The 14,581-nt window shown below is 48.5% G+C and overlaps 8 protein-coding genes across 8 annotated transcripts; 5 read left to right on the top strand and 3 right to left on the bottom strand.

Moving 5' to 3' along the window:
* Positions 1 to 111: 111 nt before the first annotated feature.
* EV420DRAFT_416771 (uncharacterized protein) lies at positions 112 to 654 on the bottom strand. The gene has a single exon (XM_060482030.1). The coding sequence runs from the start codon at positions 552 to 554 to the stop codon at positions 144 to 146; it is 411 nt and encodes a 136-aa protein (XP_060321717.1). The 5' UTR covers positions 555 to 654; the 3' UTR covers positions 112 to 143.
* Positions 655 to 827: 173 nt separating this feature from the next.
* On the top strand, positions 828 to 2,574 carry EV420DRAFT_1754533 (uncharacterized protein; the record flags this gene model as incomplete). Its single annotated transcript, XM_060480482.1, has 5 exons — positions 828 to 881; positions 1,174 to 1,287; positions 1,353 to 1,453; positions 1,544 to 1,811; positions 1,863 to 2,574. The coding sequence occupies 5 exons, from the start codon at positions 828 to 830 to the stop codon at positions 2,109 to 2,111; spliced, it is 786 nt and encodes a 261-aa protein (XP_060321716.1). The 3' UTR covers positions 2,112 to 2,574.
* Positions 2,575 to 2,828: 254 nt separating this feature from the next.
* EV420DRAFT_1282592 (uncharacterized protein) lies at positions 2,829 to 3,576 on the top strand (the record flags this gene model as incomplete). Its single annotated transcript, XM_060468301.1, has 4 exons — positions 2,829 to 2,945; positions 3,008 to 3,257; positions 3,308 to 3,438; positions 3,481 to 3,576. Coding segments are annotated over 4 exons (594 nt in total), but the record flags the coding sequence as incomplete, so codon positions are not given.
* Positions 3,577 to 5,121: 1,545 nt separating this feature from the next.
* On the top strand, positions 5,122 to 5,758 carry EV420DRAFT_1597170 (uncharacterized protein; the record flags this gene model as incomplete). Its single annotated transcript, XM_060474978.1, has 3 exons — positions 5,122 to 5,207; positions 5,257 to 5,560; positions 5,618 to 5,758. Coding segments are annotated over 2 exons (264 nt in total), but the record flags the coding sequence as incomplete, so codon positions are not given.
* Positions 5,759 to 6,097: 339 nt separating this feature from the next.
* On the top strand, positions 6,098 to 8,478 carry EV420DRAFT_1488679 (uncharacterized protein; the record flags this gene model as incomplete). Its single annotated transcript, XM_060470641.1, has 12 exons — positions 6,098 to 6,103; positions 6,263 to 6,363; positions 6,615 to 6,766; positions 6,817 to 6,911; positions 7,090 to 7,157; positions 7,273 to 7,377; positions 7,496 to 7,517; positions 7,539 to 7,547; positions 7,601 to 7,673; positions 7,900 to 8,043; positions 8,116 to 8,270; positions 8,416 to 8,478. The coding sequence occupies 12 exons, from the start codon at positions 6,098 to 6,100 to the stop codon at positions 8,476 to 8,478; spliced, it is 993 nt and encodes a 330-aa protein (XP_060321713.1).
* Positions 8,479 to 9,107: 629 nt separating this feature from the next.
* EV420DRAFT_416718 (uncharacterized protein) lies at positions 9,108 to 10,590 on the top strand. Its single transcript, XM_060482028.1, has 6 exons — positions 9,108 to 9,332; positions 9,383 to 9,424; positions 9,477 to 9,709; positions 9,767 to 9,845; positions 9,898 to 10,202; positions 10,254 to 10,590. Exons 1-6 carry the CDS (start codon positions 9,221 to 9,223, stop codon positions 10,497 to 10,499), a joined length of 1,017 nt encoding a protein of 338 aa, XP_060321712.1. The 5' UTR covers positions 9,108 to 9,220; the 3' UTR covers positions 10,500 to 10,590.
* Positions 10,591 to 10,691: 101 nt separating this feature from the next.
* EV420DRAFT_1597153 (uncharacterized protein) lies at positions 10,692 to 11,809 on the bottom strand (the record flags this gene model as incomplete). The annotated part of the gene is made up of 2 exons (XM_060474977.1): positions 11,432 to 11,809; positions 10,692 to 10,936 (listed from the first exon to the last, which is right to left on the bottom strand). Coding segments are annotated over exons 1-2 (359 nt in total), but the record flags the coding sequence as incomplete, so codon positions are not given.
* Positions 11,688 to 14,039, bottom strand: EV420DRAFT_1623805 (uncharacterized protein; the record flags this gene model as incomplete). Its single annotated transcript, XM_060475969.1, is given in 13 exon segments — positions 11,688 to 11,828; positions 11,869 to 11,938; positions 11,973 to 12,054; positions 12,178 to 12,202; positions 12,264 to 12,368; positions 12,442 to 12,481; positions 12,501 to 12,661; positions 12,700 to 12,884; positions 13,201 to 13,294; positions 13,377 to 13,420; positions 13,504 to 13,746; positions 13,813 to 13,861; positions 13,977 to 14,039. 13 exon segments carry the CDS (start codon positions 14,037 to 14,039, stop codon positions 11,688 to 11,690), a joined length of 1,302 nt encoding a protein of 433 aa, XP_060321710.1.
* Between the last annotated feature and the right edge of the window lie 542 nt (positions 14,040 to 14,581).

The raw sequence follows: 14,581 nt of genomic DNA, 5'->3' as shown, positions 1-14,581 counted from the left end.
CTCAGGTTCAGGTTCGAGGTTCAGGGGGGCAGCAGGTGAACCTCGAGGTCCAGGTTTGAGGTTCAGGCAAATATGCCTGAACCTGGACTGAACCGGACCCTGGCCAGACTACTAGTCCAGCTTTGTGAGTTTCTGTCAGAGTCTCATGGGTATAAGCCAGGCCATTGATCCCGAAGTCCTTCAGTCCAGATACCTATCATCATTACTAAAGAGATACTAATAGGTAGAGGAGACAGGATGCATACAATATTTGCCGCTAAACCATTCGTCGGAGTCACCACAATGCCTACAGGAAGTTTCCGACAGCGAAATCTGGGATAGGCTGTTGGATTTCGGGAGAGCTCTTGGTGTACAAGAATCGGAATAGCAAATGAAGCTGATTTTCCACTACCAGTTGTGGTGCACAGCAGGACGTCTTCACCACCGAGAATCCGGGAAACAGCCAGTGCTTGGATGTCAGTGAGTCCATCTTTCCACGATGGAACAAGCCTTTTGACAATGCCTTGAAGTATTTCCAGACCATGAGGGTGTTGCCAACGATAAGAAGATGCCATGAATGGCTCTGGTAGTGAGCGAAGGGACAAACGGATGCGCCTGGCATGCCAGATACGAGCGGAAGGAAGGGAAGTGCACGGTTACTCAAAATTGACTGCCATCAAATTATGTAAGGCTTTGTCATAACGCCCTTGAACGGCAACCCCCCCGCGTTAAACAATAGACTACCTTATGGCAGCCAATGGGTGTGGCCATGAACTTCACTGTTATAAATGAGAGGGGTGGTGCATGTTATTCTCATAGCTGACTACCCATTTCTCTTACTTTTCCTCATGGTGATTCAGGCAGATATTCCACCCGATCTTACCGATGAAGACAAAGCTTTGGTGTTTCAAAATCTTGACGCTATGCTGACCTCCAAAATTCTCCTCGCATTATTTCATGGTGGGCAAAACGATGTTTAGTGCTTTGATGTGCAAGCGTTGACTGATGATAGGCATATACACTGGAATTCTTGCTGTTATGCTATGGAGTATATGTGAGCCAGGTGCATCTATACTATGACATCCAAGCTGATGCGAGTGGCACAGACATCAATAAATGTCGGCCAATGCGACGAGCCTTGGTTGTCGTTATCATTCTCCTCCATGCTCTGATTACTGTAGATGTTGCTGCCAGTTGGTCATTACATACTCCACATTCATCAAAAACAGGCAAAGTTTTTGGACTGTATACCGGAAGATTAACAGTGTGAACCAAGCAGCCTATTTGGAGACAGGTATTACAGCCTCGGTGAGTACGATTCTCGCAGACTCATATACTGTGTGTGCTACTTTGCTGGTGATTATCCATGTCAGCTTACCATCTTTTCAATTCTAGATTTGGTGCTGTTGGACTGTCTGGGGACGGTGCTGGCTTATTGTTTTATTTCCAATCCTTTCCCTAATTTCTGCAACTGGTAAAGTGTTCCGATCTCATCTACCCTTTTCATATATCCAACTTTATGTCTAGTGTCGAAAATCATTGAGATATATCATAATTACTCCAGTGTATCGAACTCAATATCCCTGACGCTTTACCTGTCCTTCATCCTGACAACGACGCTATGGTGCACCGTGTTCATCATTTTCCGCATTACGACTGTTACCGGGGTTAGACGTGGAGCAGGCGGTCGACTGAGAGTTTATTACCGTTTTATTGGAGTGCTGGTGGAATCCTCCGCTCTCCATTCGATAGCTCGGGTCCTATTCTTGGCTTTCTACATTCACAATGATTTTGGACCATATTACCTTGATCCTGTAGCTAGCATTGCAAAGGTGCGTTCACTATCTCAGACTCCCTCATCATTTATCGAACACGTTGTGTAGGGAGTTGCACCCACCCTCCTTGTTGGCAGAGCAGCGGCAGGACACACACGCCCAACCGAAGAGCATGACGAAAGTGCGACGGTGTCGACTCTTCGTTTCCAAATGGCTTCGCAATCATCTCAACCTTCGCGACCTTCCACGGCAAGCTTTCAACAATCCACCGCGCAGAGCGCAGTCCTTGAAATGGACATCGAAGCTCAACAGGAGCGGTCAGATGAGCTCGTGGTAGTGGATGAAAGGTTGCAATAGAGCTCACACCTGAAAGTCGGGTTGAAACTGGAGACTAAATTTAGACTGTAATTTTCTTGCTTGCTATCCTTTTTTTACTATCATACTACTCTCTACTTTATTTTTTGATCAACTATAGTATCTAAACTTCCGTAATCTCTCCTCGCTTCAGTGGATCTTCATGTATGAGCTTGTAGGACAGTCCTAAGGAACGATAATATTCCTACGCATTCATAAGTACAGGAATTCCAGAGAACGTACACATACCCTAGGCCGCATTGTGTTCTCCATCGTCGCCTGCCAGTTTAGACTTATTTTGCCGTGTGTCACGATGGAGGACAGCTCGCTTCGAGGAAGCGTCAGATTTTGCGTAGCATCGTAGGGGAAGTATAGTTAAGCTATAAAAGACGGTTGCGCTTAGCTGAACGCGCTGCCTCTGCGTAATGCGCGATCAGTGCAAGTGGCTGTGGTACAAAGAAAAGAGATGTCGGGATTAGCCGAACCCGACTTGTTTCTTGCTTTTGTGCAAGATGCCCAACCTCCCACCCTGCGTTCCACTCTGCCATCTGATTTCCCTTGGCGCGCCATTTTCCGACCACTAAGTATTTGTCTTTCCAGCCTAATCGGAAGGACGGTCACATCAAGCGAAGAGCATTGGGCACTACTAATCTCGAGGTAGAGCTGTCTGGCCTATCGTAAAACGGTCGGAATCCCCTGGAATGGTTCAGTCTCGTTCGCGTCTACTGTCCCGGATTCCCATCATACGTCGCAGACAACAAGGAAGATGCCTTATCAAACTCGCAATTCTCCAAATGCACCGTCGAACCCAGGTTTGCTGACGACGTCGGCATCATCGTGAGTATTGCCTTTGCTCGTTTGTTCATGCCTGACGTCCGGACATCCTAGGCGAGATGAAGACGCCAAGTCGGGCCAATAGTAACCAATCCCTGCAGATCAAAGGCAGCGGACGCGCCATAGATCGAGGGTTTTCCTCGGCACCCGGTGTCCAGATCGCTATGATATGCTTCTACGAGGTCATGTATGACTCTGCAACACAGACGACAGTGATTGGTGCTGGTAGTATTTCAGACAACATCTATGCAGTGCTGGGTGCTCAGGGTGTGAACGTATTTGGGGAGAGAGTAAACCGGTTCACTCTCGGTGGTGGTGCGTATGCCTGTGATGATCAAAAGTCCTAACTGAACGCGTTTCTGAAGGGTGTTTGTGGCTGAGAGACCAGTACGGGCTCCCTATTGATAATGTGCTCGCGTACGAGTTGGTGGCGCCGAATGGGACTGTGGTGACTGTGAAGGAAGAGACTGATACGGAGCTTTTTCTTTTCAGGTACGTGCCCGTCTCTTAGATATCCATTTTTTAATTATTTTAAAAGGGCAGCAGGAACAACTACGGTATCGTCACTCGGTTTACCCTAAGGACGTTCCCACAGAATACCTTTTGGGTACGCCTGCCCTCGAACTATCAGTAGAGCTGTCTGACTGGCTTCTCCAGGGATCCATCTACGTCAAGTTCTGTTCAGAAGTGACCAATCCCAAACCCGCAGTATCAATACCCATCATATACATAAAGTATACGCCAGCGGTCAGGTATGCCATCCAGATTCTCTCCCGCTATTGAGCTCTCAATGTAATTACAGGTCTTTATCTCCACTTGAATGTTCTACAACGCCCCCATTCCCCCAAACGGCATATTCGATAATTTCCTCAGCATACCCAGCACGTTCCTTCAACGACTTCATCAACTTGATGTTTGTTTCCATTGATAACGGTATGTTTGTTAACTTGCGGGATTACTACCGGTTCACGAACCTGGCTAGGACCGTATACAACAATATCGCCACACTTGAGTACTCCGAGTCTACCACCCAATGCATCATCAATGGTCTCACTGTGAGCCTCCCTTCCCCCCTCCTCCGTCACTCTCTAACCCTTCATAACCAGCTACGCCCTCGAAAACTTTCTCCCCAGCACCCTCGCACACGCTCCCGCAAGCTTGCGCGCCCACGTCATCTTTTCTACTTGGAATGGGTGAAGAAGAGGAGGATGGTGTGTTTCGCGATACAGCAAGGAAGCTCGGGGTAGGGAACGGCCTGTGGAGGTACCCAAAATGATATGCCGGTGGCGGATATGTTTGGTGAGGAGGGCGTGCGGACGATGCAGGCTGTGAGGGAGAGGGCGGATCCGGAGGGAGTGATGCGGTTGACGATGGGGTTCAAGGTGTAGTAGAGGAGATGCGAACGGCGCTGCCATCACATGAGGAGAGGCAAGGGCCGGCATGTGGGGTAGAGAAAAAACTCTTCCCGCATCTTTGTGCTCCCGTTACCCACATCGCTCACCCCTCATCAACTCCTGCCCTGCTCAGTTGCATTTTCCTAGGTCCAACAACCTCTCACGACATTCGTCTAAGTTCCATACGGGCCCGACACTGTGTATCAGCTTCCAGCAAGCGGAGCAGCTGCGAGAAAGGTGGTGGGAGAGACGACGAGCTCAGCGTGGATAATCCATGACACACACTCCCCGCGTTTGATCGAAAGTCATTCGCGACGAAAACCCATCACCTCCACCGTGTCGAGGGCATGCACTCTGCCCTCCCCTCCCACCCCGTCACGCGGTATCGACTGGCTGCGCCACGTCTGTTTTTTGTCGCACTTTTTTTTGATTATCTTTCTTCGTGTCGTCCATTTTTCGATTGCTTATACAGTACATGCATATCTCTATATAGTACGAATTTAACCTTTGGCGCAATAGTCGCCATAAAGTAGCCATATAGCTCTTCAACACGCATCTCTGCTTTGGCGGCGATTTCCAATTTTAGAGGCACGCGTGTTTCGGATTCACCCGGCCGGTCAGCTCCTTGTTCTTCCACTCATCAACTTGAACGAGTACTTCAAACAATACTCTACAGCGGCAGGACGTTCGTATTCCCATCCACCTGGCGCAACACTCCACGGAAGAATGTATCGACAGACCAAGGACTTGGCCGAATGAAGGCCATGTGTAGTTGGAGAGAGTAATGGGAGCAGTACGGTATGGAGCATATCGAGCCACGAACACTGGGCGACGGTCGTGCCCTCTAGCATTCTTCTGGTCTGCACCATCTGTACGTCCAAGCCTTCCCATACTTACCTTCTCATCTAAATCTTGATTAGTATTTAGAATCATCGAAACTCAAGCGAATTACATGTTGAGTTTGCTCAAATGCCTTGGCTCGCGATCTCCGCATCCTTCGCTATGACCACAGCTCTCTAGTTCACCATACTCATTACATACCGTCTCACCACGTCCTCTCGGGAGAAAGGCAGTTCAGAGGACGTGCGATTGTTGTACCATCGCACTGTCGAGCTCTTCGTCGAATCCGCCATTCTCTACTTTGTCAGCTTGATCTGTGTCATGTTCATCGCTCGTACTGAGCGAACGCACTACTACCTCGAGCCAGTAGCCGAGATTACAGGGGTACGATTTCGTCCTCCGTCTTCTTGTTATGCCATCCTAATGGAATTTTGGCTTTAGGCTGTTGCGCCTATCCTCCTTTTGGGGTGCATCTTGATGGGCTTTTCACATCCATACGATTCTTAGAAAGGAAGTGTCCCGGCTACGAGGAAGAACCTCCTCACGCTCTGCCGAACCAAATTCGCTCTGTCACGCGTACTGTCTTGTTCGTTGACGAAGTTCGTGCTCTGGCTTCAGCTCAAACTCCCGCTCTGGCTGAGAGTGCTGAGAATGCGCCTGCGGTGTCGGCTGTAGCTGAGAAATGCGGGTGAAGAATGTTCTATGTATCACAAAGCTTGCTTTTTCGTTCTCTTACGAGTCCCTTTTCTTGTCCAATTATTTATGTAGATTAATCATGCAATTGTGCCCTTGTACACCTTCCGCCATCAATACATTCAACATTATTACAATGAAACTGTCACTATGCATACTGTCTTAAATAAAGAACGAGCTTGAGGTCCATTGTCACATCCTTGTGGTCTGACCGAGTCCTACAATGAAATGTTGGTATGTCTGATCGGCTATAGGAAGAATATTAAACTTACCGGTGGTCGAAAAAGCGAATAGTGGTCATCACCGGCGTCTGCTTTCAGAGTTCAGATGCCTACAGGCTACCACCAACAGTTTCACCTCGACATGTTAGGCTTTTGAGTTATCTTGAGTCAGCCTTGGGGAATTGCACGGCGAACAAAGGGACAATTATTCTGTACGAGCTTTGGTGCTGCTGCGGGATCATGCCAGGAAGGAACGGAACGCAAGCACGAGAGGTGTGCTGCAGTTTCCGCCTAGCGACATCGCCATCTATCGAGTCGACGATTTCATCCTAGGTGGACAATACTGGCGGGGAGCATCTCCGAGCGCGTCATGGGTTGGTGGTCATCTCGGGGATGCATGCAATCGGATGTGTTCACTAGCCGCATTTGAGGAACGTCTCTGTGCGCGAGGATGGCTGGGCAAGGAAGGAAACACCTTTCGTATGATTGTGACGAGACTATGATGCGCCCTGACGGTACAACAGACTCGCATCCGGTTGGTTGACCGGGGAGGAGCGTTTCTTTATGTCGTATCCATTCCATATGGCGTTGATTGCACAGTCAGGTGGGGGTGGCGTGAGGACGGCAAGGATGAACAGGGGGTTAGAAGCGAGCATCAGCAATAAATGGCAGGGAGGTACGCTGTTGAGATCGAGTCGTTTGTCGCAACCTGCTGTCGGGATGAAGGTCTCGGCAACTGTGGGGGAGAGGAAGATGATGGCGCGAATCTCGCGTTCATGAGGATTTGGTTTCGTTCAAACGTACTTCAGTTCGAATCGGAGGTTTGAAGCTTGATCAATGTCGCAGTTGAGGATGAAAGAAGAGCACCAAGGGAACAATTTCCTTACGTCCAGATGGAATCGATTCTCGTACAACGACAAGTCCTTGTTAAAAGCGAATATGGCATAGTCAATAGATAACGATGCATCATGAATAGATATCTGTTCTCTGCTAAATCAGGATATCGTCCTAGCAAGGCCTCCACCGGTAGCAGTGCCAGCACTGAACCCTGGACCTCCTGCAGCAGAGTGTGCCATCTAAATAATGCATCAGAAAATGCTACGCGAAAAAGAAAGGTGTAACGCACTGTTACTTTCCAGACTTGCTCTTCTCCCCGTCCTGACCTGAGTCCTGGTTTCGTAGGGAAGAGAGCCCTGCAACCATTATGCACCCTGAGCTGCCCATCGGTGTTGGTCTCCTCGATGATAGTGGTGATGTCCCATTGAGCGTAAATTTTCGGACATCGACGTGAGTGATACGTATGAGTTTACCGATCCACCCGAGTTCATTGGCCTTCACGCCTGTGTCATCGATCTATCAGTCTTTCGCAATAGCGCTGTCCCTGTCACCAGGATCGGGCATACAGAACATGCTATCTAGAACTAGCTGTCTGTAAACCAGTTATGTAGATAGTCTCGGTACGCAGCTTGAAACTGGACATCAGTATCATATGAGGTCCATCGTCCGATAGCCACAAAGCGAGCAGAAAGGAGAGGTCATAAATTTGAGAGAAAGTAAGGTCAAGCCAAACACGAAAGGGGCACGTAAGCGAAAGGAGGGGCAAAGCCCAATTTTTTGACGAACGAAGGGAAGCCCGTTACATAAGTTCTTGCCAAGTGGAAAACTTGGGACCTGGGCTTGCAGCCATGTCAGGATGACAACTTGCTGACTTGCTTGCATACTCAATGAAACCGAATTCGTCTTGCTAGGAAATTCTAGAACTGGAGAGACGTCATCTATGGAGTGAGACGCTACGGAACTTCTAACCAGACTTCAAGGATCCGTATGAAGACAAGTCGTTCAATGGGCGTAGACGGAACTTTAGCGTCAACGACCACTCCAGGCATCACACAACGCGACGAAACCATCATTATAGAGGCTACAAACCAAAGGAGGTAACCGTACAAATAATAGGTGAGTCTTGTAAAGTACCAATATTGGTTTGGACCATAATCGCCATTTTGACGTGTTATCTGGTATTATTAGTATCGCCTGGAAGCGACAGGAGTCCATGCATGATGAGCTGCAGCGTCACCTCCTGGATGTTGGCGGTAGTACATGTGCTGCCTTCTATGACTTACGGTCGCCGGAACAATGAGCCCAACTATGAAGCCCTGTCTTCTTCATCACACAACGAGCACGTATCTCCTCTCATTTGCCATCTTTTCCGATCTTTTCTGGGTTCCAGGACCGACACTCTTCTGTGTGATTTGGTTTAACTGCCCTCCAATGCTGTCGCACAATGTCAACATTAGCCTTGATATTGATGTTTCTATGGCCCACCAGTCTATTCTCTCAGCTCTCAGTATTGGCCTGTCACCGCCTTTGCCTATCTCAGTGTCCAAGTGATGGCTAATGAAGAATCGACAATGGAAACAAAGATGGATCGACTCAGACTCGGATAGCAACGTCCTGCCTCCGGAGATGTACCGAGTACTCGAAAGGGAAATCGCCTCTGGAAGAGATCAGGTTCATCGAGTTCTTCATGGGGTACGTTTTGTATTCTCTTCCCCACTTTTCTGATAGATGTACTATTTCCAGGGTAAACTCTCTCTGATCGTGCGCAGTCATATCGCGGTATAACTTGCAGACGTCGATACCCTTTCCAATTCCTTTCCTTCCTAGCCGCCAATGTCACGATCGGAACTTTCCAACCTTTTTTCCTGTCAAATTTGCAGCTAAATCTGATTAGGATTCATGCTATGGCAGAACAAGCTCAATTTGACAGCTGCGCTAAAGTCTCGCCAGGATGGTTTCTTTGATTCTCTTCCACGATGCAACTTCTTCCATGATTCAACAGATCCAATACCTGAGAAGCTTGCAGTTTGCATCACCACTTTCCCTGCGATACAGGGTTTTTCTTAGGAATATCTCACTTCGAGTTGCGTCTCTGTTGCGAGCTGTTGAAACTATCAATAGCTCAATAATTTGCCGAACACGTTCGACACGTTAGGATCCGGGTTTGACTTGATACTGATGGTCATTTTTGCAGCAGCCAATGAGCACGACCATGACCTGCACTGTTTATAATGGTAGGGTTGGTACGTATTTATTCTCATAACCCACTACCCCGTTTCCCTCGCTTTTCCTCATGGCGACTCAGGCAGATATTCCAGCAGATCTTACAGATGAAAACAAAGCTCTCATGCTTCAAGAACTCGACGCTACCCTGAACTCCCAAATTCTCTTGGCGTTATTGCATGGTGGGCAATGACATTTAGCACCTTGTCATATAAGTGTTGACTGATGACAGGCATATACACCGGAATTCTTGCTGTAACATTGTGGAATATATGTGAGCCAGGAGCGTCTATACTACGACATCCAAGCTGACATGAGTGGCACAGTCATCAACAAATACTGGCAGATCCGACGAGCCTTGGTCGTCATTACTATTCTCCTCCATGCTCTGATTACTATCAATTTTGCTGCCCAATGGTCATTTACATGCTCCGCATTCATTGAAAACGGGCAAAGTTTTTGGACTGCATACTCAAAGCTTAATGGTGCGAACCAAGCAATCATTTGGGAGGCAGGTATTCCAGCCTCTATGAGTACCATTCTCGCAGACTCATATATTGTGTGTACTACTTCACTGGTGATTATCCATGTCAGCTTACCATCTTTTTGACTCTAGATTTGGTGCTGTTGGATGGTCTGGGGACGGCGCTGGCTTATTGTTCTGCTTCCGATCCTTTCCCTAATTTCTGCAACTGGTAAAGTGTCTGATTTCATCTAATCTTTTCATATATCCAACTTGATGTCTAGTGTCAAAAATCATTGAAGTATATCATCAGTACTTCGATGCAACATATGGAGTATTCCCTATGCTCTACACATGCTTCGTCCTGGCAACGACATTATGGTGCACGCTGTTCATCATTTTCCGCATTTTGACTGTTACAGGGGTTAAGCGCGGAGCAGGTGGCCAACTGGGAGTTTATCGCCGTTTTATTGGAGTGCTAGTGGAATCCTCGGCTCTCTATTCGATAGCTCTGATCCTAGAGTTGGCCTTCTTCATTCGCTATTATTTTGGATGGTATTACCTTGATAACATAGCTGCTATTGCGAAAGTGCGTTCACTATCTTGGACTCCCTCATCATTTATCGAACACCTTGTGTAGGGAGTTGCACCCACACTTCTTATTGGCAGAGCAGCGGCAGGACACACACAGCCAACCGAAGAACATGACGAAAGTGCGTCGGTGTCGACCCTTCGTTTCCAAATGGCTTCCCAATCTTCTCAACCTTCGCAACCTTCCACGGCAGACTTTCAGGAATCCACCCGGCAGAGCACAGTCCTTGAAATAGACATTGAGGCCCAACGGGAGCAGTCGGATGAGCCCGTGGTAGTTATTGAAAGGACATAATAGAGCTCATGATGAACGTCTGAAAGTCGGGGTGAGACTTCGGACTTGATCTAGACTATGATTTTTTGTCTGTTATCCTTTCTGATTATCGTACTCCCTACTTTATTTCTCGATCACCTATAGAGTATTTAAACCTCCGTCATTTATCCTTCCCTTTGGATCTTCATGCTTTGCACAACACTTCAGAAGTACGTTGTAACAATCATCGATGAGGACATCGAGGCTCGTCCGAAGGCAATGCATGAGCGAAAGGAAATAGGAATCAACCCAGAGTCGTAGCGAACGTTCTTTCTGCCAGATTTGATTAAAGTTCTTGGACAGCCGTCACCTATTGAGTGGGGCGCCATAGAACTTTCTTTGGACAGATACTTGGCGTCAACGTTCAACAATCCAAGGATGACGAAACCAGTTCCAGGAGAGCAAAATGATAAGTAAGGCTTGTAAGGTGGAGTCGAAGACCTCAGATCATACCTATCTCGAGCAGCGTGGCCTTCATGATGTTCTCATTACCCAAGAACGAAGATAGCAAGTATGCGCAAATTCCAATTTGACTGCTGTCATTCCGTATACACGCCCAGCGACATGATGAGTGGTCCGTGAGCCGCGCGGAGACCGCCGTTGGTAGTAGCTGAAGCTTAGAAAGCGTATGACGACCAAGGAGCTGAGGCTTTCAAGAACGTCCGGCTTGCATTGTCTTTTTCAATGCTGCAACGAGGAGAATTTCTGTATGAGCACTCACCCGAGTCGCTATCTACAGGTACGTCCGTACGCGTAGCCGTGTTAACATCCGTGACTACTCACCAGCAGCGGTGAGGAGTCAAGCATTAAAGAGCTTGATTGCAGCAACTAAGACGGTAACGATGCCGAAGCCTACAGCAGGGAGTACACTTCAGAAGTGCTCTCAGGTTTTCAGTTGTCCCCACCGGGCGAACCGTGGCGTGGTTTGTAGGTTTCACTGCCAGTGCCAACGAGACCTGATCGGAATCAGGACAAGCATTAGCGCCAATCACCAGCACATGCGCCACAACAAGAAACATCTCAGCCATCGAATGCTGCTCAGACAAAAGTTCCACCAATACTATCGACGATCATATAGCTCAGCTATCATAAGCCTTGGATGTCGACGTAGCATCCAGCCTGACAAATTCAAGAAACACTATGGTGCTGCAACAACCTTTTCACGGGGCTTCAACCTGCAACCCATATGGCCGCCTTGATGATATCCGCCGCCCTCTCCGCCACAGCATACACCGGAGCAGACGTATGCACTGCCGGCAACCTAGGAATCACACTCGCATCCACAACCTTCAGCCCACTCGCGCCCTTAACCTTTAAATCCGGATCCACCACAACCCCAGTCTGCACCCACTGGCGACATGCTCGCCGTACTGACTGGGTGGAAGAATGATACCACATTTTCGCGGATAAAACTCCTCAATCTCTTCGTCAGTGGTCGCGTTGTTGTTGAGCGACCCGAGGATGTAGCCCTCCCATGCGGGGCCACTGAAGAATCGTCGAGCAGCTTTGATGGGTTCCAGTACGATGAGGATATCGACTGGGCAGTGAGGAGGGCGGGGTCGACTAGAGGTTTAGAGAAGGGGTCAGAGGAGTTGATGGAGACTGATCCTCGTGAGGCCCGGCGATACACATGCCGTTGGGACGTTGATTTAGCTTCCACTTGCTCTGACACTCGATAATCCATTCTATAGAACGATTAGAATGAGCATATGCACTTGTAGGACATGCCATGCCTGGAATAGGAACTCGTAATGTGCGGGTCAAGGGACCCGACGAAGGATCGGAATAGTTATCAAACATAGTCGAGTTGTCTGGGAGACGAAGCCAAGCGGCATGGTTCTCCGACGTGTCCTGTAAGTAGCCCCGTCTTGTTCTCAGTCCATTCCGCTATCTATTCGTTCAAAAGAGTCTCGTTTCTGAGGACGTGTCGTATGTGTCCGGTCGAGTTCACGATAAAGGTTGTGCTGACTCCGATGTGGTCACGTAAGGTTCTTTCCTACAGATGGAAGCGACGAGATGGTGGTTATACTGAGAGGTTCGAGCAGTTCGGGGTCCCCGATTCCAGAATGAAGGATGGTCGGAGTCATAACGGACCCAGTAGAGAGAATTATCTCATTTTTGGGCAGTGAGATTTTTGAGTGACCCTAGATAGAAGATATTAGACGCTAGTCAACATTGATACGTATGCATGCATACCATCAGCAGGATCCAGTACCTCCACGGATCTCAAATCCAGCATGCCGTCCACAGTAGGCACTACGCGAGACACTCGAGCATGCAATAGCACGTCTATGTTCTCCCTACCCTCATTCTCAGCGCGGAGCAAGTGCGCCTTCGCACTGGATCGCTGTCCACCATCGACAAGGTCTGAACCCATCCTATACCTATGTGTTCGCCGGAATTCATATCCACGCGATATGGGGAACTCTTGCCAGCTCCTGCGTAGTGAACTTCTCTTTCTTCCTAACCCTTTCGTGTCCTTCCATGTCTCGCACACTCACTTACTCGACCTTCCATTTCCCTATTTATTACCCTATTAGCACTCATCCACGAAAGCGCCCAGGGTTTGTAATATCATCTGTTGCCCGGCTAGGCGGTTATCGGTACCACGTAGCGACCTTGCGAGCGACTCGATAACCAATTAGACGCGTCCATCGAAGAGGTATGGATATCCCCGGAAGACTGACACCAATCACGCCGTCGGTGCCATGGAAGGCAGGAAGGTATTGGCCAGTGGTGTTATGCCCATTGCGAGGAATGATATTGAATTTCTCACCCTAAAAAAGGTGTTAGTATGAAATCATACGATGAGTTGGAGCCATACCTTCTTGAAGTATGGCAGGCATACTGTCCCATGACCAGCCTTGATCTCCCGAAAAGCTCGGCCCATTTGTCGATGTCGTCTGCGGAGCCACGGGTTGTATACCAAGCAGTCTAAAAATCGGATTACTTGACGACTTTGTGTATGATTAAGTATGGCACTCACTGACGGCACTCGAATCACCCAAACCAATTGCCCAGATGATTTCTGCCATTGAGCTACTTCTTGTGGAATGGTCGTCTAGTTCCGATCGTAAGCCATATTTTGGCGTCAGCGTCGTGTAGAACAACGGCACAGCGAGAGCAGAATCCACCGCAGGGTCATTTTCACCCCCAACCTCGAGCAATAACACATTGACCGTAAGGTCTTCGCTCATCTGTCGGGCCACCATGCTTCCACCAGGACCGCCTAACAGTCGGTTTCCATTTGTCAGTACGAGCCGGCATACGATAGCATAACAAAGGGTGCTTGTACCTCCGACGACCACGAATTCCGTATGCATCAAGACCCAGTCAAAGTCGTACTACAAGAACTTCCACGACGCTGCAAAGGAGAGCAGGCGAGAGCAAAAAGAATGCGCATGGTTTGGCAGGTACTGGCTCTCTCACGGAGGGTTCCTATATTTCAGATGTCGAAACATGTGCTTCCCTCCGAAGATTCGTCCCATGGCATAAATATCCGTGTAAGCTGATGGCCGCCATTGTAGCCGAAATTTGAATAAAAGAATGAAGGGCTATAGAGAACGCGACCGTTCCAGCGACGTGAAAGGGGAACGATAGCTACTGGTAGTAGAAAGCCACGAGCAAAAGTTGGTTCCATGTGGCTTTCTATCCATGCATCAACGGTCACCGGCCGCCTACTCCGACATCGTAGTCTCTAACTGCCTAAACATAATAAAACCATCATACAGATGTCGCGGAGAAAGCAGGACTTTCTCAAGTATAGGCGCGAAGAATTCTACAGGGATAAAACTGGGTATTTTCGGGTCTATGAGACAGCGAGCCTCGAGGTGCTTAAATAAACAGGTGTAAGCACCCGTGTCATTTAAGATCTAACTCCCGATGCCCAGAAACAACATCCTCTTGACTCCGTGCTGCCTCTTCTCATTCATCTACTTGACCTGGGCTGGCCAAGGTGACGATCATAATTCCTTGGTCGTGGGTACTACCCCGGATCTCCCTCCGTGTGAGTGCTAGTCCGATTTCCAAGACGATGCGAGGATATCATGTTTCCCTTGTAGGTG

Source organism: Desarmillaria tabescens, assembly GCF_030435595.1.
Source record: "Desarmillaria tabescens strain CCBAS 213 chromosome Unknown EV420scaffold_190, whole genome shotgun sequence".
In the NCBI taxonomy this organism is placed as follows: Eukaryota; Fungi; Basidiomycota; class Agaricomycetes; order Agaricales; family Physalacriaceae; genus Desarmillaria; species Desarmillaria tabescens.
Note: the sequence above shows the minus strand (reverse complement) of the source record. Positions and strands in the feature narration are given on the sequence as shown.